The sequence below is a fragment of the Vidua macroura genome, chromosome 7, assembly GCF_024509145.1.
Source record: "Vidua macroura isolate BioBank_ID:100142 chromosome 7, ASM2450914v1, whole genome shotgun sequence".
Classification (NCBI taxonomy): domain Eukaryota; kingdom Metazoa; phylum Chordata; class Aves; order Passeriformes; family Viduidae; genus Vidua; species Vidua macroura.
In genome coordinates this window covers 30456366-30481940 of record NC_071577.1, presented here as the reverse complement: position 1 = coordinate 30481940, position 25575 = coordinate 30456366, and the positions used below count along the sequence as shown (strand labels likewise).

General features: G+C 39.7%; 1 protein-coding gene across 2 annotated transcripts in view; it reads left to right on the top strand.

Annotated features, from left to right (window-relative positions):
• MYLK (myosin light chain kinase) overlaps positions 1 to 25575 on the top strand; it is a 197797-nt gene that overhangs the window by 114955 nt on the left and 57267 nt on the right. For both annotated transcript variants that reach the window (XM_053982447.1, XM_053982448.1), the window contains 7 exons: positions 497 to 634; positions 1265 to 1462; positions 2640 to 2886; positions 10300 to 10380; positions 10740 to 11629; positions 21225 to 21341; positions 24636 to 24716. In XM_053982447.1, the coding sequence (XP_053838422.1) occupies positions 497 to 634; positions 1265 to 1462; positions 2640 to 2886; positions 10300 to 10380; positions 10740 to 11629; positions 21225 to 21341; positions 24636 to 24716 (1752 nt within the window). The remainder of the gene's footprint in view (positions 1 to 496; positions 635 to 1264; positions 1463 to 2639; positions 2887 to 10299; positions 10381 to 10739; positions 11630 to 21224; positions 21342 to 24635; positions 24717 to 25575) is intronic.

Sequence of the window (25575 nt, the reverse complement as noted above, 5' to 3'; positions counted from 1 at the left end):
TAATTACTTACGGAGTTACAAATCCTGTACTGCAGTGAGCTTATATTTCTAACTCATCAATCACAGCAATGGCAACTTGTAACATCCCCTAGGGTTTTCAGATTAATTTAGCAGTGATTACAGGCACTGAATTTTTGTTTACATGTTTTTCAGTTGCTTTGCTTTTTTTTTTCTGTTTGTTTTTTTTTTTTTTTTTCACCTGAGCATGTGTACTTGGGGAAAAATGAGTGTAATTTCTCAGTGATACTCCCTGATATCTGTTAACAATGATTTAAGAGGATTCTCAGAAGGAGGACAGTTCCATTCCTATTTCTTGTCTTTCTGCTTGGAATAATGGCAAGGCAAAACAGCTATATTAGGTGGTTTCAGTTAATTTTGCCTTCCGAGAGCTGAAGCAAAACCACTGTCTCGACATCATGTTGAGCCTAAGGTCAGTTAAAGTTTGTCATGAAAATTCCAGTAAGGGACCCCTTTTGTTCTTTTTTTGACTTCACAGAAAAGAAGAGCAGCAAGAAGGCAGAGAGTGCACAGGCTGCAAAGTTAAACAAGACTTTTGCACCCATCTTCCTTCAAGGCCTGACTGACCTCAAAGTGATGGATGGAAGTCAAGTGATAATGACTGTGGAGGTATCAGGTGTGTAGCTGTAGAAAAGTATTACATAAAAAATATAAATCCTGCTGCAAAGTGTGTGTTTTTTTCCATATTTTTAGCAGGTGTCTTTGCATTTGGAAATAATATTTCTAGGAACCAGTTTTTTAAAAGCTAGGTTGGTCTAATGTGATCTTGAGCATGGTTGAACATTGTCCATTGTTAACGTGTTCAGTCCTGTAGAAGTGTTTCTTGACTGGAATGATAAAATGATATAAGTTTAATATGGCTCCTCTTGTTGAAGTGGACTTTTGTTGTGAACCAAAAAAGATTGAGTTCCTGTCAGCTGGGGTAAGATTAGTGCTGCAGAAAGAGTAGTCCTGGTATGAACTTTGGTATCAGAAACTCTTAATAATTTGTGGTGTCTAGAACTCACTCTTCCTCTCTGTTGTATACATGCTTCCCTTATTCATTTTTATTTTAATCATAATAAGACAGACTATTTCACATTACGCAGCATTGACAGAGTTAATAATAGAAATTGCTGAATATTTTGAAGATGAAATTGCAGAATAAGGTGGCAAAAAAACCCCAAACTTGTTCCTTTTCTTAATTTACATATGGTGGGGTTTGGTTATCTGGGGTCTCAGATTTTTGTTGCTTGCTTTTTTTTAGCTAACCCATCTCCTGAAATTATCTGGCTGCATAATGGGAAAGAAATCCAGGAGACAGAAGATTTCCACTTTGAGAAGAAAGGCAATGAGTACAGTCTGTACATCCAGGAGGTGTTTCCTGAAGACACAGGCAAATACACCTGTGAAGCCTGGAATGAAGTAGGAGAAAGTCAAACACAGGCTACATTGACAGTTCAAGGTATAAAGTTCCTCTTCACCTTATAAAATGGTGAAAGAAAATTATTATTCTAATGTGCTGGAGGAATGTCTGTTTGAAATACATGAGTGTTTATAAGGTTTGTTGTGAAGGACACTTAAGCTCTCAGTCTCTGCATCTGAATTAAAAAGGATATTGAGCAGAAGCAACTCTAAAAAAATCTTTTTACTCTGGAACATTATGTTACTATTTCAAAAATGCATTCCTGAGTCCTATTTCTAGGGACAGTGCAAAACTGCTAAATGGAGCTTTAGATTAGAACTATCAGGCTTACTTAACTATGGATTAAAGTAAACCTTTTAATATGTTTTTGTTTCTAATTGAAGTCCTTAGTATATGAAAAGGCTTTCTAGGAGCTAGGTATCCTGGCTTTAATGTTAGCATTGTAGTGGTAGAAGGTAAGGAGGACATGATTTCTGCAATCTGAGCTGCAAATAATTTGGCTTTAAATCTTCTCACATGATATTAACCCCACAGCAAAAACTCAAGTACCTACAAATTTCCTGTGACTGGGCACACAATACTTTTGTGACAGGGACTTCTTCTAGTATTACTGAATATTGACATTTCCTCATAGCCACTACTGAGAATTAGTGGAAATCACTGTGAGACTTTTATTATTTTTAATGTAGAATATCTTATCTGTAGTGTTTGAGAGAGCTGTTTAGTCTGTTGTGACTGTGTGCTTTGAATTCAGACTTTCCTCTCTCCTCCAGACCCCCCTGAGATCCAGCCTTGGGGTCAGTCTTCTACATTAAATGCAATTTTATGCAATTGTTAATGATGATTTATTGCATGAGCTCTCAACTGCACAGCAGTCATAGTACTGTTACTTGCCCTTAAAGCTATTCCTACCCGTATTCTCTAAGGACAAATCTCCAGGATTCCTTTTAGGGCAGCTTTAAAGTCCCTTTGTTTTGCTCTTAATATAAGCTTGGATCGAGCCAGTAAAGTGCCAAGTAAATGATTAATTTTAGTATGAACACAAGTTACTTCCAAAATTAAAGTCTGACTTATTTTCAGATTAAAAACTTATACCATGCATGTTCAAAATAACTTCCCTTGCCTGTGATTGCTTTCCCTGAAATTAGTTAGCTCAGTGGTGACATTCAAGCTTGGCATTTTCTTCTCATTTGTAAACTGTGTTTGTAAACTACAGAACCTCAGGATGGTATTCAGCCCTGGTTCATTAGCAAACCAAGATCAGTGACAGCAGCTCCTGGGCAAAATGTCCTGATATCCTGTGCCATTGCTGGAGATCCTTTCCCCACTGTTCACTGGTTTAAAGATGGGAAGGAAATAATGCCAGGAGCAGCGTGTGAAATCCTGCAAAATGAAGACATCTTCACACTGGTCTTGAGGAATGTGCAGTCTCGTCATGCAGGGCAGTATGAAATTCAGCTCAGGTATGTTGGCTGTGAAAAAGAAGGTTGTTCCCTTTGACCAATTAGTTATATTCACCCTCAAGTTAAAATTCCCACTTGAAGAAGACAGGAATTCCATCCTATTCAAGTGGAACATTAGGGTACTAAAGGAACAGAATATTTCTGAGGGATAAAAAAGAACTAATAAAACTCCAAAAGAAGACAGAAAACACAAGTAGAGTCAGAAAAAAAAGGACAAAGCAGTATGGTTTCTTTTTGTGATCCTGTAAAACAAAGCTTTGTGGCAGCAATGTGGGAAGCAATTTCCAGCAAGGAAAACCACAATCAATGTCCTGAGTTTTGGAGCTATTGTTTATCATGTTTGGCATCTCTCTAAGTATTTGTAAGGATGCCTTTTTTCATGGGAACAAACTGCCTTGGGAGGGCAGTTACTCAAGATCCATACCTTTAAGGGGAAAAAGTGTTTCCTGGCCATGTTGAATCTTGTAAACAAGTTGTAGTCTCCTTTTGCTGACGTATCTTTGAAATGAGGCACCTTGATGCTTTGAACATCTTGTCATTCCTACAAAGTCTGGAAGAATTGTTTTGAATTTAATTTTATTTTATTCTGGTAGAATAACTGTGCTTTAAATTAAGAGTTAGATTTGCTGGCTCTTTACCTTGTAGAAAGTGCCATACCATTTTCCACCTGCAATGCTGAAGATTGCATATTTTATATGTGGTTGTAGAAAACATAGTGTAAAACCTTAAAGTGCTGTTATCATTCCATGAGATATTTACTGTGCACAGATTTACTTGGCTAGTGTTTGGGCCTTTCTTTATTAAAAATACTTCATCATCATGGACATTTGAGTCCATTACACTGGAAGAAAATTATTTGGTTTGCTCCACACACTCACTTTTTAGTCCAGGTGTACTAGTCTGAATTGTCCTTTGCCTAAATGCAAATAAATTACTCATATCTTTTTAATACAAGGAGGCAGGGAATTTCTTAATAAATTCAACCTGTTTAGCTTGTAAACAATAAGTTTAATTTTTTATAGTTACTTTTTTTTTCCAACCAGTGTGGCTCAAATGATGGATATGTTAATGTCTCCTAGCTCGAAAGTATGTTTTCATGGACTATCACAGGCAGACACAAACTAACTTCAGTATATTTTAGTATTTAAAGTCAAATGAGGCATTCACTTTCTGATACACTCAGTATCTCTGGCAGGATTAGAAATGCCAGTTCAATTTAATTCATGTCACCAGCCTCGACAGGAGAGAGCAGAAACTGTGAGAGTTGCTACCGGCTGCTGGTACATTTCCACACTTCGGTGTGTGTGCCCTGGGCATGGGCATCTTCTCGTATGATATGCTGGTGGTTTCACTTGAACTGAAAGGAGAATGAGATATTTCAGCAAAACTTCAGGGATGGAAGAATGAAAGAGGACAAAGGGGAGCCAAGAGAGCTTTGTGGAGAGTTTTGTTGGGACTGATGCTGGAAGTCGACCGTATTGATCAGGTGTAGTTGGTGATCGCCCAGGCCAAATTCATCACTACAGCCCTTTTTTCAAAGTGGAAGTCTGATATTACCATAACTCTAGAATGTACACTTAGAAAATAAATTATTTCAGACAATTAGTAGATGAGAGGAATTCTTTGGGGGAAGGAGAAAAAGTAAAGTTGTAGCTATAAAACCAGAAAGCAGATTACATGCTAGTTGCAGCTATTCCCTAGTCCTTTCACTGGAGAAATAACTGAGGATCCCACAAAGATCAGTGCATACATGCTGGCTTTTCCTAATCCATAATGAGTAATGCTGTGCTGCAGTTAGAGCAAAGGGAATGCTGATACCTCATTTTACCCTGCTCTCATTTGTAAAATTCCAGTTCGTGTTCAGAGAACAGGCAGTCATATGTTTTTAGGCACTGGTTGTGTACTGTGAGTAACAGAGAGGTAACAGCCTCAGGCATATCCAAGGAGGCAAAAGTCAACTGTGTAACTTCAAGTTTGTAATACAGTAGCAGTAATCTTCAGCACTAAGTAGTCTTGACTAAATAGCTGTTGAACTGGCTGCATTTGTCTTGAATACTTGATTAAGAATTGTTTATATATTCAGAAACTTTTTTAACAGTACCTGAGAGGAAGACAGCTGTGTTTTGTGTATTTCTCTCAAAAAGTCCAACAAAGTCCATTAAAAAATATGGAATAGCTGAGATAACATAAGTCAATTCAGTAAAGAGTTTACCAAGTTGACAGTAGGCTATTTTTAAACATAATCATTTTCATTTCAAATAAAATGTGCAGCTCCTTTTCACATATTAATTTTAGAAGCAGGTTGCATAGCTGCTCTTAGGGAGGCACTCCTTCTCCAACTCTCTTAATTTAGTCCAGGCACAGTTTCCTACTAGTGTTAATTATTTTCCCATTTTCTTCTCCATTATTCTTAAGCTCTAAATTCTGTCCTAATACCTCCACAATTCTCCTTTTGTGTTGGCTGCTCACAAATTAAAACTCTGATCTTAAAAATGTGGGTTTAATAAAAGATCTGCTTGACTCTTGCTGGTTCTTTCTCCTTTAGTTAGAGTGAGCTGCCAAGAACGTGGAGCCCAGTGTGATCCCGGTGTGATCCATCCATGATTGCGTGTTGGCTTTCTGTCTTACCATCCCTCAGCATTATTTGGAATACATCTTTGCTTTGCCTTTTACTATTTAACAGACTGCTAAGTCTGTCTTTTAGAAGAGTAGTCAATGTAGCCCCTCCTGGTCCTTTTTTTAAACCTACACAGGCCTATGATTCCTCTACAATTGTCCTAATAATGTTCCATTGAGGCTGTTATGTCTCAGGCTCAGAGGAATAGTTCTGCATAAATATTAAAAGAACAGATTTACCCACTTCTGCAGTTCATCTATTGAAATTTGGACATTTTACCGCCTGCAAAATGCTTAAAATGGAAAATAAAAATCCTTTTCCTTACTCATAAAAACAAAGATACCTATTTCCCCTCCTATCCTGTGCATCCTTCCAGTGATGCAGGCACTGTTATCCCAATATGACTTTTCTGTATTCCTTCAGTGTGTGCGTCATAAATGAAGAGGTAAACAAAAAAAAAAAAAAAAAAATTGTGAGAACTGGACAGAGACTGTGCTTTTTGAGCAAAACCTTTATCTTTATAGCAATACAATCAACATGAGACACCTCAGAAATCATGCTGCAGTTCCTTAAACAAATCATCTACTTTGTTATCCTTTGTCTTCTCAGACATTGTATTTTTCTTCTCCCACACTCCATCTTCCATACAAGCTTGGTTAGTGTTGATTAGTATTGATTTAGATATTTTGATAATCTGCTTAAAATCAGGGGAAAAGATTCATTTTATAAATCAGTGATACTTTGAATACTCTGCAATTCAGGTTATATAAAAAGCACTCCTAAGATTACATATTATTAGACTAAACAGTAAATACAACTTTGTCTTTCTGTAAAATTGAGTTTTCAAACCCTGTTTCCTCCTACTAATATATTGTCTATTTTTAGAGAAGAAAGTCTCTTTTTTGTTCCATCCTCCCACTTAGTGCTGTAAAATGCAAATAAAAATACTGTTCTTTCAGGTATAAAAAGCTTTTGGCAAAACCCTCAAGTGAGGTAAATCAATGCATCCTCTTTGAAGCCAGTAGAGCTGTTCTGCTTTATACCAGGTAGAGTCGTGATCCAGTGGATTCGTTGCTTTCTTTGGGGCTAAGGCTTCATGGAGTCTGGACTGTCTCCTCATTTAACTCACAGAAAAGTTACAAAAACTCCTTCTGAGGATTTGCAGTTATCTGCACTGAAGCACCAGCTATAAGTAGGGATCAACTTCTTTGCCCCTTTCAGTTCATTCTTGAAAAAAATGTCATTTACTCTGCAATATTTATTTTACACTTGGTAGGCTGGTAGGAAATTTCAGTATGTCCCCACAGTAAAATTACAACTGCTTTTTTTCCTGTTCCTCCAGGGAGTGCTTCCTAGGGACATGCAGACAATAAGTCTCATCTAAGGTTCAGTGAAAATATTTGAGTAGGTTCTGCCAAGAAACTAGTATTTCAAGATATTTTGAACATAAAAGCCATTCCAGGGAAAACTGATCCCACAATAGGACACAGAGCTATTTTTAAGATTGCCTCAGGCTTTGCAGCTGGGGTTTTATTTGTTTTTGGTGGGCTTTTTTATTAATATTCCTTGACATTTTAAAGATAAGTCCTGTGCATGAGCATTCTACAGAATAGTCCTGCAAAAGTCAACACTTCCAGGCATTACTTCACAGCAAAGCTACTAAGTGTAGGCTTTATCCATGTCTATCATTATTCCACAATAACAGAGCCACTAAGATCTGTCTGTGTCTAGGGTTTTGCTGACAAAATGCCAACACAGAGAATCTCAAGCTGCACAAGTAATGTTGTTATTGCCAAGATTCAAAACAGCAGAGATGTGAAAGACTTGAAGATGTGCCCATGTACTGCAAGGCTCTCTTTTTTCTAACTGCCCCTATCCATCTTTGCCTTGCCTAGATTCTGAAATTGCATAAATGTAAAAAATATTTACCGAGGTTCTGGAATTATTCTGGATTGAAATCGGTATCTAAATCACTCAATCCTTCTTCATTTTTCTTGGCTTGTTTCTCTTTTTCCATCCTGTGATCTCCAAGCTGGGTCGGTGTTTTTAACTTCACCTTTTTAGACTCTGTCACTGGATTCAGAAGACAAGAGTATGTTCTCCCTGCTCCTAAAATCATCAGTTTGATTTCACTGGGAGCAAGCCTTACCCTGGGGAGACTACACTTTTGAACAGACACAGACTCAAGGTTTGTATCCAGTAGTCTGGTTTTCAGCCATTCACTTGAATCAGAAATCATAATTAAGATCAAAAAACTACCTTGTGAATAATTTTTCCATCTAGGTACTTGTATGTCCCACTGTTGCCATAATTTGTAAGTGCTTCCCAAGGTTTTAAAAATAGAAAGAACAAAATGCTCTCCTACTTTCTTACCCCCTCCTTTATTTTCCAAACCCTGTGAAAAATAGCTTACTTTAGAAGGATTTACTTTGCCTGCCTTATTTGCTTCTTTGCATATGCAAAGAATTTGCAGAGGGAAAGATGCCTTGCAGAAATGGGTCCTGCAGAAATGCTACCATTCTTCACAGTGGTCAGGACCACATGCAGCATCCCTGAATTCCTCTCCTGGGACACTGCTGTCTCTGTTACTTCAACCTCTCCCACTAGTGACACAATTCTTGTGGACAAATATTTTTGACAAACAGCCATGACAGAAGCTGAGCAGGGCTGCCTCAGCATTTAATGTACTCTGCAAATTGTCTATACTTCAGCATGCATGGCTTGTCCTTTGTCAGCTTTGGATTAGTTTTAATTCCTGAACAGGAGGGCTCTTCAGGTAAACCAACAGCCTGTAAAGCCCTGCAGCACTGGTGAATGAGCAGTTCCAGAGTGTATCTGCTTTCCTTAAAAACTTGGGAGAAGCAGAGAAAAAAAAAAAACCTCGTGAGTTCCAATAGTGGCAAAAGGGGCCAGCTTGAAATGCATTATATGAAAACAACAGGTTTTCAGCAATGCTGCTACCCTACAATAATTTTATGCCAATCAGTATGTTGGGAGGAGGTGGCGTGCTATACTTTTTATTTATCTTTCCATTTGTCGTAGCTTCTTTCTATTTCTCTTGCTTCCAAATGGAGGCCACACATATGAGTGAGTAAGAATGGCAGGTCTCCAGTGCAGGGCTGAGTTCAACACTCTCTGCATTGACTTGGATCCTCTCCCGCCCTTTGGACAGTTTCTGTTTGGTACTCAGATGTAATCTAGTTTTTTGTATTGAAGGAAACAAGGGTTGTGGCTTTCAGTGCTGTCCTCATGGATTGCCTTCAGTAGCAGTTTGTAGGGTACATATTCTGACTTACTGGATATCAAAGTGTTAAAAACATTCCTCTGGTTTCTTGTTGTTAGTGGTCTTCAGATACATTTCTATCAGCAGGGCCTTTACTTTACAATCCAGATACTTTGATCAAACCTACCAAATTCTTTGTCATTTTAGTATTAGGCTGATCCACTGTTTCTTTTTCTGAAGCAATAGAAATCAAGGGAAATCTATCTGAGAAGGTGATGGCACTAATTGCTCTTATAAAGACGAAATTTTGTGCTGAATCTGTGATTCCGTTATCTATGTTAATTATCTTGCCTTCACTGCAAGTTAAAAATGGGTGAAATTATAGGGGTCTTTTCAGCCAAACAGTACCATATCTAGGAAAGTTTTTCCATGTTCTTTTTCAAAACCAGGCCAGACAATATATTTATGGCAAGCTAACAGTCCTGAGTCCATGTTTTAAACTTCAGAGCTAAGTGGACTTGAAGGTGCTCTTATCTAGCAAGTTCAAAGCAGAACACAGCTGGGAAAACCTGCCTCTCATGCTTTCCTCCCCTCCAACACATGTGTTTTGCTCATGTCCAGGAAATGTTTTCAGTAGCAAAAATTATTTTTGTTCAAAAAGGAGAAATAATCCAGGGCTTTCAAGTCCATTTACAAGCTTCTACCTAAACTGGGAAGGACAGAAGTGTTTTCACTAATAAAAGGTATTTCTAGTCTTAATCAATTCAAGTCTGGTTTTTTAATAGCAGTCAGGGGAGTGGTGGCAATAGTTACACAACTGCTGCCCTGGGGGAGTTAAGTTTTGCTTTTGACATCTCCTGTGTTAAGCAGAGAAGAGATGTTTGGGGCTGGAAGAATGATATATGTCTGTGGGAGGGAGGGAGCTGCAGGGGAGCGGGGAGCACTTTAAATGAATTCTTTAATGGGAGCCCTTTCCAGAAGGCATCCATGGTATTCCTCTGCAAAAGGAAGAATAAGTACTCAGCACCATATATGGTGACACTTTTATGTTTTTTAATATAAACATGTACAGGCTGGAGCAATCTGTGTAGATGGGTTTTGCTGATTGGTTGAGCCAGAGGGGAGGGAAGGAAATGAGACCCTGTTTTTAATATCTTAACATTAGAAAACTTAAGAGCTTGGGTTTGAATAAATAAACAGTAGGCAGAGTTGGAAAGATTTTCAACTTTGTAAAATAGCCCTTTCCTCCGTCTTGATTTTCCAGCTTTTGTATTTATTTTCCTTTAGCTTGTTTGTTTGCAGCTGCTTCGTTCTGTAAATTGCTTTGATTTTTGTTCAGGGAGTATGTTGTTCCCAGTGCAGATAGCAACAGATCAGTAAAAGCTATTTGAGATAGCTTGTCTCCAAATATAAGGGGACCAAATCCACTCAGTCAATCCCCACAATGCTGGGCACAGAAAAGGGGAATGCCACACTGGGTGTGAGCTCCTTTAGTGCAACACACAATCACTTAGCTCAGGCAGGTTACAGAGGAAGAAACCCCTGTTTTTCTGATTTCATTTAAATATTTCAGGAACCAAGTTGGAGAATGCAGCTGCCAGGTGTCTCTGATGCTGCGGGAGAGTTCAGCTTCCACAGCAGAAATGCTCAGAGAGTGAGTATTTTTCCCAGGGACTTGCATGGGTGGGTTCTATTTTTTGCTCTGTTAATTCCCTGCCCTTACAGACCCAGGCTGGCTGCTGTTCAACCTAATCCCCAAATGTGACCTAACAAATTGTTTTCATCATACAAGCTAAGCACATTGTACCAAGCCAGAGTAGAGAAGATCTTTTTTGTTTGTGCCCTTATATGGCTCCTGAAGTCATCATTGATGCAATAAACTAATGGAGTATGCTCCTCTAATCAACCTCCCCTTCTATAAACACATTTTGTTCCTGCTCTGAGATTGTTCCCTGACATTTTTAAACCAGCCCCTTTCCTGGCTCTCTCTTTCTTTTCTTTTTCGGATCATAGTGGGAGGGAATCAGCCAGCTCTGGAGAGCAAAGAGATGGTGGAGATCATGGTAAACTAACATTTGGTAGAACAAGTGGCTTCAAAAAGAACTGCAGCGTAACCAGAGTAGCTGAGGAAGAGCAGGAGGACGTCCGAGGCGTGCTGAAGAGGCGAGTGGAAACTCGGGAGCACACAGAGGAGAGCCTGAGGCAGCAGGAAGCTGAGCAACTTGATTTCCGTGATATTTTAGGCAAGAAAGTCAGCACCAAAAGTTTTTCTGAGGAGGAACTGAAAGAAATCCCAGCCGAGCAAATGGACTTCCGAGCAAACCTGCAGCGGCAGGTCAAACCCAAGACCTTGTCAGAGGAGGAGAGGAAAGTCCATGCTCCCCAGCAGGTGGACTTCCGCTCTGTGCTGGCCAAGAAGGGCACCCCAAAAACCCCATTGCCAGAGAAGGCACCACCTCCTAAACCTGCAGTTACAGATTTCAGGTCTGTGCTGGGCTCCAAGAAAAAGCCACCTGCGGAGAATGGCAGCGCTGGCACCCCCACACCAAACGCTCGTGCCAACTCTGAAGCCCAGAATGCGACCCCCAATTCCCAAGCCCCTGTTGCCAAACCAGCAGTGAAAAAAGAGGAGAAGAATGACAGAAACTGTGAACGTGGGTGTGCAGTGGTGGATGGTGGAATAATTGGGAAAAAAGCTGAAAACAAAGCACCAGCAAGCAAACCACCAGCAAGCAAAGGAACAGCACCCTCCTTTATAGAGAAGCTTCAGGATGCTCAAGTAGCTGATGGTGAAAAATTGGTCTTACAATGTCGGATTTCCTCTGATCCCCCTGCAGCTGTCACCTGGACTCTAGACAGCAAAACCATCAAATCATCAAAGTCTATTGTCATCTCCCAAGAAGGTAAATTAATTGCATTACAAGCCAGCTGGATGGCACACTGTTATATCTGGCTCTTGATTAATAATATTTAGTTCATTAAAGGTAATGCAATATTTATTTAAGTCCTGTGCCAGTAACTGTTTCCAGATGCAGCTTTCTTGTTATTTCAGTGGAGTACATAAGTATTGTTTGACATTTCTTGCAGATTCCCCTTTAACAGCCTGCAGATGTAAATTTTATAAAGTTGAACTTCTTGCATTTTTAAATGCTGTTTACATTGCTAACGCTGTTTAAGGAGCTGGTACATGATGCTTATTTAAACTGAACTTTAAGGATTTAGAACACTGAAAACATAATAATATTATTGCTGGTTTACAAATTCTAATTAAATTCTTCTGTATGTTTAATATTTCAGGCTTTTTATTGCAATAAGAAACACAGAAGCAAAGAGGGGTTGTGTCATAGAAAGAAATTACTACAACTACAAGTTAAGATCAGAGTTGAGAACAGATTTCCAGTGTATTTAAAGCCCCACCACAGATGCTTCTGTTGCCATTACAAACACTGAAATATTTGAACTCCACTGGCTTGGTGACTTTTAACTAACTTCAAGACTGTATAGAATTTGGTGGAAGTCCTTAGAGGGAATACTTATTGTTTTAAAACCGAGTAATTCCCTTATATTTCACATTTTGGATGATAAAACCCACTAGACTGTTTTTTGCATGAAAGTTAATGTTGTATCTAGACAAAATATATTTTTCTTGGGACAAAAACAGGAAGGAAGTATAATTGATAGCGCCCAAAACCTTCTTTACTTCATATGCGTTCCATAAAACACTGAGGGAATTATCTGAAGAATGGTACCCTCTGACACATTGTAGCAAAAAAGTTCATGTCCACAGTGAGAATTATAGCTTGACACAGGGGTCTGCACTCTTACTTTTGATTCTTCCTTCATTTAATCCAGTTTTTTTTAGTGTTACCAAATGAGAACCAAATTAATATGCAGAACAGTTCAGCACAACCAGTGAATCCTTGTGCAGTGTTCCAAGCAGAGTAGCACAGGCATTGTCCTGAAGTGGATGCAATCAGAAATTGCATTGTCTTCAGAGAGGCTTGGGATACTCGAGTAGTGCTTCAAGGAGACAGCAAAGCCGATGGAGAAAGGCAAATAGTAGCAGGTGCATTGTGTCTGGCCTGTGTCTGAAGTAGCATCATGTGTTTTTTGGGGGGGGGTTTGTGAGTACATGTTGATTTTTACCTAAGGGGACTGTATAGAATAAGTGTCATGTACATGAGAAAACACTGACTGGTAGAAATGCCATTCTTACCAGAAGGACTGACAGAATCAGTCAGTTTAGCTAGCATTCTGCTGGAAACAAGATTTCAAGGCTTTTCCTGGAGTTGCTCAGAGTGGAAATGAAATTATGCATCCCAAAATTCCATGGCTCCTGTACATCAGACAGCACCTCTGTACCAAAGCTTCTGAGCTACGGTGGAGCCTCCTAAAGTCCCAAAGCTTTAGTGTTAGGTGCTGCACTGAAATAATTTGAGTAACTGACTATTATAATCCCCCAACTTTTTTTCACTCTCTAAAATGTTACTGTGGAACTGCAAATCGAGGATCACAGTGAAGTGATCCTGATGTCCAGAAGTGCTCAGCCACCTGTAAGAGCAGGGCAGGAGGCTTCTCCCATCCAGCTTGTCTGGGCTGGGTGACACCCCTGGTCACAACACTCCAGGGTGTCAGGCATTAACAGTGCTTTCCACTGAGGTCAGGATCAAAGCTCAGTCCTGCATAAGGAATCCACTGTTCCAGGTCAGCTTCTTGCAGGGGGTGAAGACACTGTCCTTATGTTCCACTTGTACCTGCACTGTTACACTGGAACCATGCTTAGTAGTCAGGGTTATCAGTATCTCTAAGTCAGGCTTTCTTCTGCACGTATTTGCAGAGGATCTTGGAAAGAAATGTTACACAGGGCTCGAAGTTTTGTCCTTTAATGGAAAGACAAGGAATGAGGATTAGAACTATTTTTTTAAACCTTATTACATACCCTCTGGTACACTGAGCGGGTGCATTGCATGATGGTCAGTTTTGGTTTTTTCCTGACAGTACCTGCTAGCTTTGGCTCTTGGAGAAGAATGTGTTGCTGTTCTCTCACTGTAAGATTCTTTCATGCCAACTGTTAAGTAATTAACTAGGTATGCATGATACTTTAAGTTCCAGATTTCATAGAGATTCAGTTTTCTCAGTTCCCCTAATTAGGAACACATACTTACTTGAGGGAACCAAGAGAGGAGAAGGAATAACAGACTAGAACTGAGAAATAGCAAATTAATTCAGTATCGGGAAATATTGTTCAATGGGGAAACTCTATGGATTAGTCTCGCAGATAGTGTTTGGAGCAGCTTTAAACATAGAGAGCAACAATAGCACTGGATGCAGTACACAGCAGGCCAAAGGTGAAGTCCCAGTTTCCATCCTCTGCCCCAAAGACTGAAAATGCAACACTGTCACACCCACAGGTGTACTTCAGCAGCAGTGCCTTTGTCAAAGCTTGGAGCAGCATTTAATGGGCCCTGGAGGTAATGCCCTAGAGTCATCCTCACCTGAAAGAAGGTTGAGTCTGTGGGGAAGAAGAGGAATTCAGAGCAAACAGACCTAGCTCACTTTAGTGGGTTTAGATCTTGCAAAGCCATTTTTTTATTTCTTTGCTATGACCTTGCTCCTCCTTGTGTTCAGCAACAAAGTCCACTATGGAAGAGGATAGACTAGGTCTGTTCTTAGCCATTTCACTGCTTTTGTTCTGTTGTGATGTTTGCTGGTGACCATGGGGGTTTTTTCCAGATTCACCAGAGGTATTTCACAATAACTTACATGTTCTTAATGAGCTGGATACTGGAGAATTCCCTATCTAGAGTAAAGCATGTCCATCTGCTTCTCAGTACACTACGAGCCCACCTTAGTATGGAATACTGTCCCACAAACTGGTCAGTGTAAGTAATGCATGAACCCTCAGAATGCTATGTGTTTGTGTATTGGAAAGTGAATTATTCCTCTCTGTCATTCCCAGAAGAGAGGGGAAAAAAAAGGCAAAAAGAGACAGAAGTTTGCTCATCTCCTGGTGCCAAATATATTGAGAAAATAAGAACATAGAATTCAATTTCAGGAACATGTGATTAAACAGTGGCATATTTGGCCAGAAAGGTCAAACTTAGAAGTATACTTGTGTGTAAGGTGTTCACAGGACAGGCAAACTATGTAAACACTATGTGTAGTCACTCACTGAAAATAACTTTCCTTGGCATATTTGTCCTAGTTGATATTGAGACCCTTTACCAGTTAGAAACAATGCTGTTCACAGGTCTCCTCTGTGCTTGCAGAGTCTGACTGACACTAAATTGCCCACCCAATGCAGTTTAGCCATTGGAGTGCAGGAGAAGGGAGAGTGTTATTCCTGCTTCTGTAGCATTGGAGAAGCCTGGGTACAAACACCAGCGTCAGAATGGTCTCTGACTGGTAAGGCCTTTGCCAAAAGAAAAGCTAAACCCTGCTCAAAAAATGGCCTTTATCTTCAGGCATATTTATGGAGCATTTGGACTGGTTTCTGGTAGTTAATCTAGGGTTTGCAGTGTATTCCATTATTCCGGAGTTAAGTTATTTAGAAGTCAGAATCTGGGCAGCATTATTCTGAATGTCACAATCACACAATAGCTGATAGCATGTCATGTTCCTTCCATTTTACATTTCAACTATTTTCCATTTGAAATCATGAACATCAGTACACTTTTTCTTCCATTCCTTTTTTCGCTTTCCCAAATAGTACTCTGTTAGTTGAATGGCATGATTCTTTGCTTAATGTATCATTTTTATGATGAAATGAGCTCTTGTGCTATTTTTCTGACATGGTGCAATTTTATTAATGGTTTGATTTGATATTTTTCTTCTTTTAAACCTGTCATAGTGCAATTATCTACATTCCTGAGATAGATATTAGTGTGCTTTTTGCCCATTAAAGATCAAAATAAGTGGTTGCTAACAATAAAAAAGAGGGTACTCATAAATTGGAGCATTATGCATTCATACGGTATGGGGTAGATGATGCATGGTTAAGAGGCACTTTAATGAGAGGCTTCTTTGCTTGAAGTTGTGGGGGGCTTTTTGTTTGGAAAAAAAGTTTTTAAGAAGGCTCTAGCAGACACTGCAGTGAAGTTAGACATATAAGGGTAATAATTTTCCTCACAGGGTGAACCCTTTAGAGCAGGACCCATTTTGTTTTACATGTGTATAGCACTGGCCTAGCAGTGCCCTGTGCTACTGTCCTGCTGTGTGACTCGCTCTTGGACAGAAAATCCACTGAGAAAGTTCTTGCATGGTTCCAAAAGTTGTTCTGTGAGATGGCAGTGAAAGGGTTTTGCACAGCATCCTTAGTAAACTGGCCAGCTGAGGTGTACGAGTGAATACGAGTCTAAACTCGCACATTTGCCATTTTTAAAGTCAGTTTGCTCAGCTTTTTTTGGATATATTTAGTACTCTGTGACTATATAGATGAAAAAGGAACTTTCTAATACAGACTCAGGTGGCAGTGATGCTGTAGCTTAGGAAATGCCCTGAGTTTATATTGCTTTCTCTAAGCCAGCTTTTTTTTTTCTTCCCAAATTTCTTGGCAGCATAGAGATTTGGTAATCTTATTAGCAATAATGCTTTAACAACTTTCTTGTGACTTAACTCCTAAATCTTCCTACCAGTCATGCAAGTCTACATCTGCCAGTCTAGCTAGGGTCTGCCGTGACTTTTTTGTTTTCTTTTTAATTAAATTTAAGCAAGAATTTGGTGTATAATTAACATGACTCTATGCACTGGTGAAAGTAGATGCATTTTGCACCCTACAAAAGCTTCTTCAGAAAATTTAAGATTGGGGAGATCATCTGAGAATCAGTTCTGACACAATACCATGTTTGTCACAGGCCACATTTCTCACTGTACTAGAGGATCTAAATCTACCCTCGTCCAGAAAATGCATGTAGTGTGGATTTAAATACAGCAAAAGAGAGATATTTCCTATAACCACTGACAATTTATTGCAATGTCTAACTATTCCAGTAAGAGTTTTGTTATTAAATCAAGAAACAAAACAATGCCTTATTTCTAATTTGACAGAAAGGCTTTGACTCTGTAACCAAGATAGCTTTCTCCCTTTTTTTTGAATCTTTACAAGTCAAGCCCTTACTAACTTGCTCTCCATTATGCACTTCATCCAGCCCTTGGAGGCTTGGGATTGTTTTGGTTTGGTTCTCTTTCCAGTACCTCCTCTCCAATTGCTGTTTGTTAGTTTATCACCCTCTTTAGAAAAGAGGAAGCAGAATCATGTGTGGGTATCAGCATCAGTGAGGAGGAGATCACCTTCCTGTTGCTGCCCTTACTGGAGGTTATTGGTCCTCTTTCTGCCTCACAACGTTGGAACTCATGTCTGTCATTTCTCTATTAAGCCTTTAAACCTCCTGAATATACAGCATCCCTTGGTGCCATTGGTGCTTTTCTTTTCACTATCTCAACCTCCATTTTCTTTGAGTGAATGGGTCACAGCTTAACGAGTAAATGAAATTTTTTAGGAGGACTACCCTCCTATCTTTTCCCTTTCCAAGATTCTTTCTAGCATCTGTAAATTTATAAATGTTAATTTACAAGTACTTACATGTCATAGATGAAAATATTTAATAACTTGGGTCCTAGACTGATCACAGAGGAAATCCACTAGAAACAGACTGAGTGATGATTTCCTATTGTCAGCTTCTTCAGGAGATCTTTATTTTGACAATACCTCCTCCTAAATCAATGTCATTAATATAGTAATGTAGCATTAATTACAAGCAGAATAATGTGATATATCACAAATATTTCAGTAAAGGTTAAAAAAATTACCTTTGCACAGATACATTTGCTGATTAAATGTCTAATGTTGTGAATCATGAAAGTAGGTTTCTTACATTGTTTTCCTTAAAATTCTATCAATTATCAATAATTACATTTGACATTTTTTCTTCTCTGAAATTCATGTGGTTTTTTTCACTGTTTTTTCTGTTGTCATTGTAACTGTAGTCAGTATTTTCCTGGTCAATCCACTTCTCATTTTTAAACATGACTGTGACACTAGCACACATTTGAACTTGCCCAGACAATTTGAGATTTATTAGAAAATTAGCTCTATAAGCCAGTGAATTACTTAAAAAATTATTATGTCTCTTAGGCACAATTTCTCACAGACCAGTGTTTATTAATATTGCCTAAATACTCCACAGTACTTTCTTATACCATGGGATACAAATGAGAAAGCCATAAACTTGAGTCTGCATCATGGACAGGAATCAGGAGGTTGGCCAGCTAGATGCCAGTGTGGGGAAGGAGACTAAGGAGCTGTTTTTGAGGTTTGTGTATTTGTTTTATATCTGAGGTTGACTTTCTGTGGAGTTTCATGGAAAGAATGCAGAAGCCTAGAGATATTTTAAACTGTCTTGCACTATTTTTGAGTAAGTCAGAGAACCCTTTAATAGCTCAAAATTCAAGGGAAAGGCTCCGTGTATCTAAACCAGAGTCTCCAGTAAAGTGTCAGCCTCTGTGGCATTTAAGGTCTTTTCTAGAGCTGCACCAGTCCCAAAGTCTTAGTTGTAGATTCCAGTATTCATGTCTATTCCAATCCTGCACTTTGTGACAATGTTTAAGGATCATCATGGCCTGGTTCCTAAAAAAAAATAGGCTTGGGGTGACAAAATATATAGCAAGCATTTTTAGCTGACTGGGATTTGTGAAGTGCCGGGATTCCAGAATACCCAACTGGAGTAACCAGTCTGGGCTTTCTAGCAGTTCTGAGAAAATAATCTTGTTTCAGGTCATGATGGGGTTTGCAGAGGAAATACCAAATACTTCATTGAAAGACATTTGGCCTTCTAGCCCCGGGAACTGACTCTAGCTCTAGATCACAGAGCATAGGAAAGGTTGGGAAGTTTCCTGTCGTTATGAAATCTCATCAAGTTTTGCCTGGGTTTCAGTGGTTTGGGTTTTTTTTTTCCTGGTTTTCTATGAAAATGAGGGTTTGACAGCCATGCTCCCTCTGCCTCCCCTTATACTCCTGATCCAACCTGGCCCAAATCTTTCTGATCCATTGGCCAGTTTCATACCTAGTCCTAGTAGTCCACAGTTTCATGAATACTAGTGGCTGTATAAAGGAGAGTGACCCAAAGTATCTCATTTTCCCTTCACTCCTCCATTGAGGGCTACTACCATTGGAGCTGGTGGTAGCAAAAAGCCCAGCAATCCCCATGTATTTTGCATGTGCTGTTCCTGGGGAGAAAGAAGAAGAGGAAAATAGGATGCAGGTCATTTCTTCCGGGAGGTGGGGGTTAGGAGGAAAAAGGATTTGGCACTTGAAAAAACCCAGATTTGCTTTGCCCCCTTTCTCACAAAATAACTTCATTAAATGAGTGTTGAGGAGTGACCCTGTGTCACATTAGTCTTCAGTGAGCAGAGGAAGGGCTTTTGAGCAGGCACAAAAGTCCTGCAGAAGCTAAAGTAAATTCTGCATTGTTCCAGTCCCTCAATGATTCAGTTATTCTTACAGGCCAGACTTCTTTCCTGCAGTGAAGTGGTCAGTGGTCTCCTTCACATGTATGTGTCTTTCTTCCATAGTTTATAGGTTTTTGCAATAGCATCTTTAGGTTTCAATGTGCAATCTTTTTTAATCATGTTACATAGATTTATACAAATTCTTAGACTGGAAGTTATCTTTGGCTTGCTCTCCAAATGTCTCTTTAAACAGCAGAGACATGTGAATTTATATTTGCTAGATGCCAGCAAGAATACTTTTCTACTGTCTCTCCTCCATTTGGAATGGAACTGCAGCTCGTGACATTTTTGGCTTCAGCCTGACTCATGGAAAAGCGTTGCCTCAGGGAGGGCACGTGGATTTTCTTTTCACCCTGTGGTTGGCTGAGCACAGCCCATGTGAGTGAGGGGTCAGTGATCCTCTTCTGGGACAGTTTTCACATAATTTCTCAGGGGAAAATAGCCATTATTTAGAGCTGCTTGATTTTGTGGAGGATGAAAAAGAGGGGAAAAAATAATTTTCTTCTAACAGATCTGTGTTTTTGGCAAACCAAATTTGCTGGAAACCATTTGAATGTTTTTTATAAGATTTTTCTTGAATAATGACATTTGTGTTTAAAATGAGAGGAAGATCTGAATGCCAAGAGCATAATTGCCATGTCCAAACGGAGCTCATCTCCAAAGAGAACCAGTAAACTCACAAAGTTCCTCAGATGGAGAGGAGTTCTTTTGCAGGTCCTTTTCATGGACCAGTATCACCTGTGCCTGTGCCATCTCCCACATCACAGGGGATACATTTAATGGGGAGCCTGGGGTTGAGCACTCTGGGAGGCTTCCAGTTAGCACAGAGAGAAAGGTGCTGGGAAATTTCCTTACATCTCAGGAAGCAGGGTAAACATCTGAAAAAAAATCATCTCCTCAATTCTTTAATTAGGAATGACTGTGAGAAAGGCAAAGGGAGGAAAGGGGAAGGTTTTACTGCAGCTGAGGTAAGTGGAGGGTGGAGGTGTTCTGGACAGGCCAACAGCAATGGGCAGCAGTGCACAAGGCCTCAGGCTGTGTTTAGGAGACAGAGTCAGCTTTCCAATGAAGAAGGAGAAAGCAGTCCCACACTTCACCTTCACTTAATGAGGGATATTTGGAAGGGGAAAGTGTGGAGCATTTTAATTGGGGTTCACCCTGGGGAGGAAAGTACTTCATTGTTCCAGGCAATGCAAGTGAAAGTAAGGGACAAGGCTCTTCTTCCTCATCTCTCATCTACTGGGAACAACTTCTAATTTGGTTCACAGAGTTTTAATTTTTAAGAGGAAATGTATTTCCCTTGGGTCATACCAAGCTTCTCTTGGTAGATAACAAGCTTATGTCGCATCCTGTGTCTGCAAACCCAATTAAGTCAAATTTTATGGTTTTGTTTGGAAAGAAATGAATTTGTTGGAGTGATAAATTTGATTGCCACTAATATATTGGACTTTCTAATGGATGTTTTACAGGCAGTTATTCATTAGGCAATTCAAGCAAGAAGAAAATGTCTTTCAGTTCCATTTTTAAACTTAGGCACTAAGCTGAAGTTCTGCTCTTACACACGTGAATGCTAGAGACAAGGATGAATCAAAACTTTGACAATGGGCATTGGACAGTAACCCTCTTATTTACAGTCCTACACTATAAGCACTTTTGGAATAAAGTCACCCAAGTAAGGACTTCTGATCTCTGCTGTAAGACAAAGAAGAGCAGCAGAGGTGCTGCTCTGGGTCTTCTCTACCTTTAGCAACCAGTTCAGGACTGCAGGACAACTTGGAGTATCCTAGGGAAAAGTAGCAAGATTCAATTTTTAATTTATTTAGCATTAATAAGGCTCCAATAAGGTTGAATTTTTAAGGACAGCTTTTTCTAGCAGAGAAGATCACCTGTAGTGAAGGACTGGCTCATTTGATGCCTTCTGCTCCTTACTAGCATCGAGGTTTTTGTGAGCTGCAGCCTAACTTGTGTTTGATTTCTCCCTCCTCTGTACAGGGACACTCTGCTCTCTGACCATTGAGAAGGCCATGCCTGAAGATGGGGGCGAGTACAAGTGCATAGCTGAGAACCCAGCAGGGAAAGCTGAATGTGCTTGCAAAGTGATGGTAGAAGGTGAGTACTGTGCTGGGTACAAGAAAACCCTTCCTTAGAACTTCCACCTTTCCAACTTATTTCCCAAGAATGACCTTTAGGAGCTACTTACACACACACGCACACACACACACACACACAGAGAGAGAGAGAGAGAGAGAGAGAGAGAGAGAGAGAAAAGAACTCTACCCCACTCCCTTCTGCACTTTTTGCTCAATAGGTAATTCAATGTCTACCATAAAGGAGCATGAGCAGAGAGACAGTACAGAACCAAAGGCTCTGGATGCTTTGTGGAATAATTTGTATTCTCCTGCTGCCCACTGTATTTCTAGAAGGTTTTTAGAGCAGTAAGCTGAACTTGTAAGGTTTGTTTTTGAGCTGTGTGCATTCTTAGAGAGCCAGTGAGAATTCCCTGTGTGAGTCAGGTGTCAGACTACCTCAGGACTGCGTGTGGCACATTTCTCACTCTACAACTCCCCAGTTCTTTGCATTCACAGATGTTTGGTCATTTGATTTTCTAGTGTAAGTGAGAAAAAATGAATTAGCAGCTCAACCACCCTTGTGTTCCATAGTCTTAGAACATGGACTATTTACAGACTGAGGTACTTGTTTTCAGCCATGGTTGTGCTGATGACACTCTACTCTTGTTAACTGGGCAAGGCCTTGGTGACATAGAGTTATAAAGCAGCTTTATAAGTAGCCAAATGTCCTCCTTATCAACTCACCTTCTGGTGAGCTTATTTTTGAATACTCTGATGCTTTCCATTGTGATCTAAAATGAGCACAAAACTAGACAACAAGCCTAATAACAGAACTTGGGTACTGAACCTTCACAGCTGTGTTGCAGATGTGGTATTTGTGGCAGGAGGTCTCGAAAGGAATGCTATTATTTTTTTCCTAATGTTACATGACACAAGGTAAGAATGTGATTCTGTAACTCCTCACTAAAGTTCAGCCTTCATGTAACTGGAAAAGAAATTGATTAAATATTGATTGCAATTAAATATACCTGGACCTTCTGTGATTCTATGGTCACAGTGTAATCTGTATTAGATATTTGATAAGGTATTTTTTATGGTTCTGTAATTTAAAGTAATACACTTTATCAGTGCTGAAGTTCAAAGAACAGGCTTTAAGCAAAATCTAACTCCTCAAAACACCTTAACCACCACAGATCCAGAGTGTTGAAGGATCAGATCATCAAAAGCTTAGCATACAGTATTTCTCTAGAGCTGCCCTAGCAACTTTTAAATGTCTCAGTCACTTATGTGTTTTTCCTCTGTCTTCTGATCTCCTTCAAGTAGTTGCTTTTCTTCCTGACTCTCCCCTTAGCCTATTTCCCAGTTCAAGTTTCCTGATGGACAATGCATGCTCTAGGAGGCTGTGAGCTGCTGGCCTGGTGATGTGAATGACATTACCTCAGCTGTCTGGCTTTCCGTGGTGGTGGCAGCCACGGCTGTAGGAGCCCACTGCTCACATCATGCTGGGCACCAGGGTGACCACATTCCTTACCTCAATACCGGCTGCCTCCTCTGCCTTTTTCATCCTCCACTGGCATGCAGCTGAGAAGAGGTTTTTGATGAATGGCACCATAGCAAACTCCAGTTATTTAGGAAAGACGCCATTTGATATCCCATGTCTGAGACTGGCAGAGGGGATGACTGTTATTTTTAAATTAGAATTGTGATCTAAAACAGGAGTTCAGATTTCTCCCCTCTCCAGTCCCCTGTCAGATGCTGATTTTTAGACTGAGTAACCATAATCATTATATTTTGACATCAGGGACTCAAGATTGGAGGAATGTTTGACTTCAGTTGGCAAATCTGTAGAATCTGAGTGTCTGAACTCTCAGAACACAGCCTCCTGCTCTGAATTATTTACTAGGAGATTCTTGCTTCCTCTGTTAGGAAGGAAGCTTAGCTGAATTTTCACACACTGACACCTAGAAGGTGACTAAAATAGCTGTTTCCATAACATTTATGTCATCTTTTTCTCTGGTAGCTAACAGCTCTTTCCCTAACAAATACTCTAAAAGGTGAATATTTGAAAGCTGTAAAGTGATACAGCCATTGCTGAGATCATAATCTATAATCACACTCTTTCTTCCAATGATAAAGGTCAGTATCAAACAATGTAGCAAGCACAGCTTGTTAGGATTGGCATTTTAGGTCACAGAATCCTAGAATAGTTTGTGTTGAAAGGGACCTTAAAGATCATTTTGTTCCAACCCCTACCATGGCCAGGGACTACTTCCCACAGATCAGGTTGCTCAAAGCCCCATCCAGCCTGGTCTTGAACACCCCCAGGGATGGGAAGTCCACAACCTCTTTGGGCAACCTGTGCCAGTGCCTCATGACTCTCACAGAAAAGAATTTCTTCCTAATATCTAATCTAAACTTTGCCTCCTTCAGCTTAAAGCTATTCCTGCTTGATGTGGCACTACAGATCCATGTTGAAAAGTCCCTCCCCAGCTCTCTTGGAGCTGGTTTAGGTACTGGAAGGGGCTCTAAGGTCTCCCCAAAGCCCTCCTCTCTTCAGGCTGAACTGCCCCAGCTCTCTCAGCCTGTCTTCATAAGAGAGGTGCTCCAGCCCTGTGATCATGCTCAGCTTGGAATAACCTTAAAAAAAAGTTGGACCTTTTATTTATATCTCATGTGGGATACACATGGAAGAGAGCTTTATTGACTCCTAGCTGTTGGTGTAGCCTGCAGTGATGAACAGTTTCTGGATAAGAGCTGTGCAATTGTGAAAATAGTAGAATCTATCAAATTTCAGTCCTAAGGTGTCCCTTTTGCTGTTTCTATTTAGGAATAAACAAACGGCCAAGAATATCTTCTTGGAAAGATTTAAACAGATGGAGGAAATGTTAGTCTTCAAAATGGGTTTATCTGAATTGATCACACAGACAGTGGAGTAGAAGAATTACATGGCAAGAGATTCTTTTGAATGAAATGATGTTTTGATACAGCCTTGTGTCCCTTTTCTCTGCCTAACAGCTTTGTGCACATTGTATTTGGTCTGTTCAGCTAAAATACCTATCAGCTTAGATGGGACCTCTTGTCTAGCTGCTTATTTGGCTTGGGTTCTTAGTGCAGCTGCTTTTGTAGAGGGTTTTTCCCTCTCTGCTCCCTCTTCCTTTCAGAATGTGACAGCAGATCTCCAGCAAATCTTTGCAGAAAATTCTTCTTAAAAGCCTACAGGACAGCAATTTCCTCTAACTTTGCAGAAAGATCCAAAATAAACCTTTTATTAGACAGCTTTTTCATTTTTGATTTTCAAATAGGATTTGTATTTTATTATTTGTTTTGATTGCAGATGCCTCAAAGACCTCAAAGCCTACTGAGAAGAAGACCAAGAAGCCTAAGACCACACTTCCCCCAGTGCTGCCAACAGAGAGTAAGTGACTGTGATTTGATTTGCTTTCTTTCCTGTGGAAACAAAAGAGTGCTTTGGGATTCTGTGGTCATTCCCTTCTGTTTGTAGACATAGCATCAGAAGCCTGTGCTGTTTCTTTAGCCCTTGCACTTAAGTCATGTGAAATGAGTTTTTGCCATGTGGGGATTAGAAGTAAGAGCCCAAATTGTGAATTCAGACCTCACCCCTCTACTCTCTGTTTTTCATAATGATGCAATAAACTTGTGACACAGATTTATTTTTGGCTGCCTCTCAAAGAGCACAGAAATACTCAAGTAGTTTGCTTCAATTTGTGCTGTGTCCTTTGTAGACAATATGAAGTTTTACTATTGGTAGGCAAAGCATCTTGACTGAAATGCCCTGTAGAATAATCTGTCCTTTTTTGGCATGACCATGGAAAATGGTTCTGTAAATTTTGCATTCTTTGTTTTAAGCCTAAATACTTAACTTGCTTCTAATGCTTTCTGAAATAATAAATTAGCTATAAATTCCCATGTTTGCTACTGAGCATACATGCATTTGGTTAAGAGGAAGCTTTAAATGCTGAAGACAGCACAATAATGTCACTTAAGGAATTCCTAACACCAGTAGTACTTATGAAATTAAGGGGTATGAATATCTCTTAAATCAAAACTGGGTCTTGAAAATTGTTTCTTTAAGATGTCCACCATCTTGAGTTCCTAAAAAGATGTAAATACATGGTTTGATGGAAACATGGAATATTTTACCCAGCTCTCCCAAAAAATAAAAAACAAATAAGCACTAATCTGGTCTTCCACTAAGAACATTTTCAGCAGCTTTCAGCAGGACTCAGAATAGTTTTATAGTGATTGATGATCAC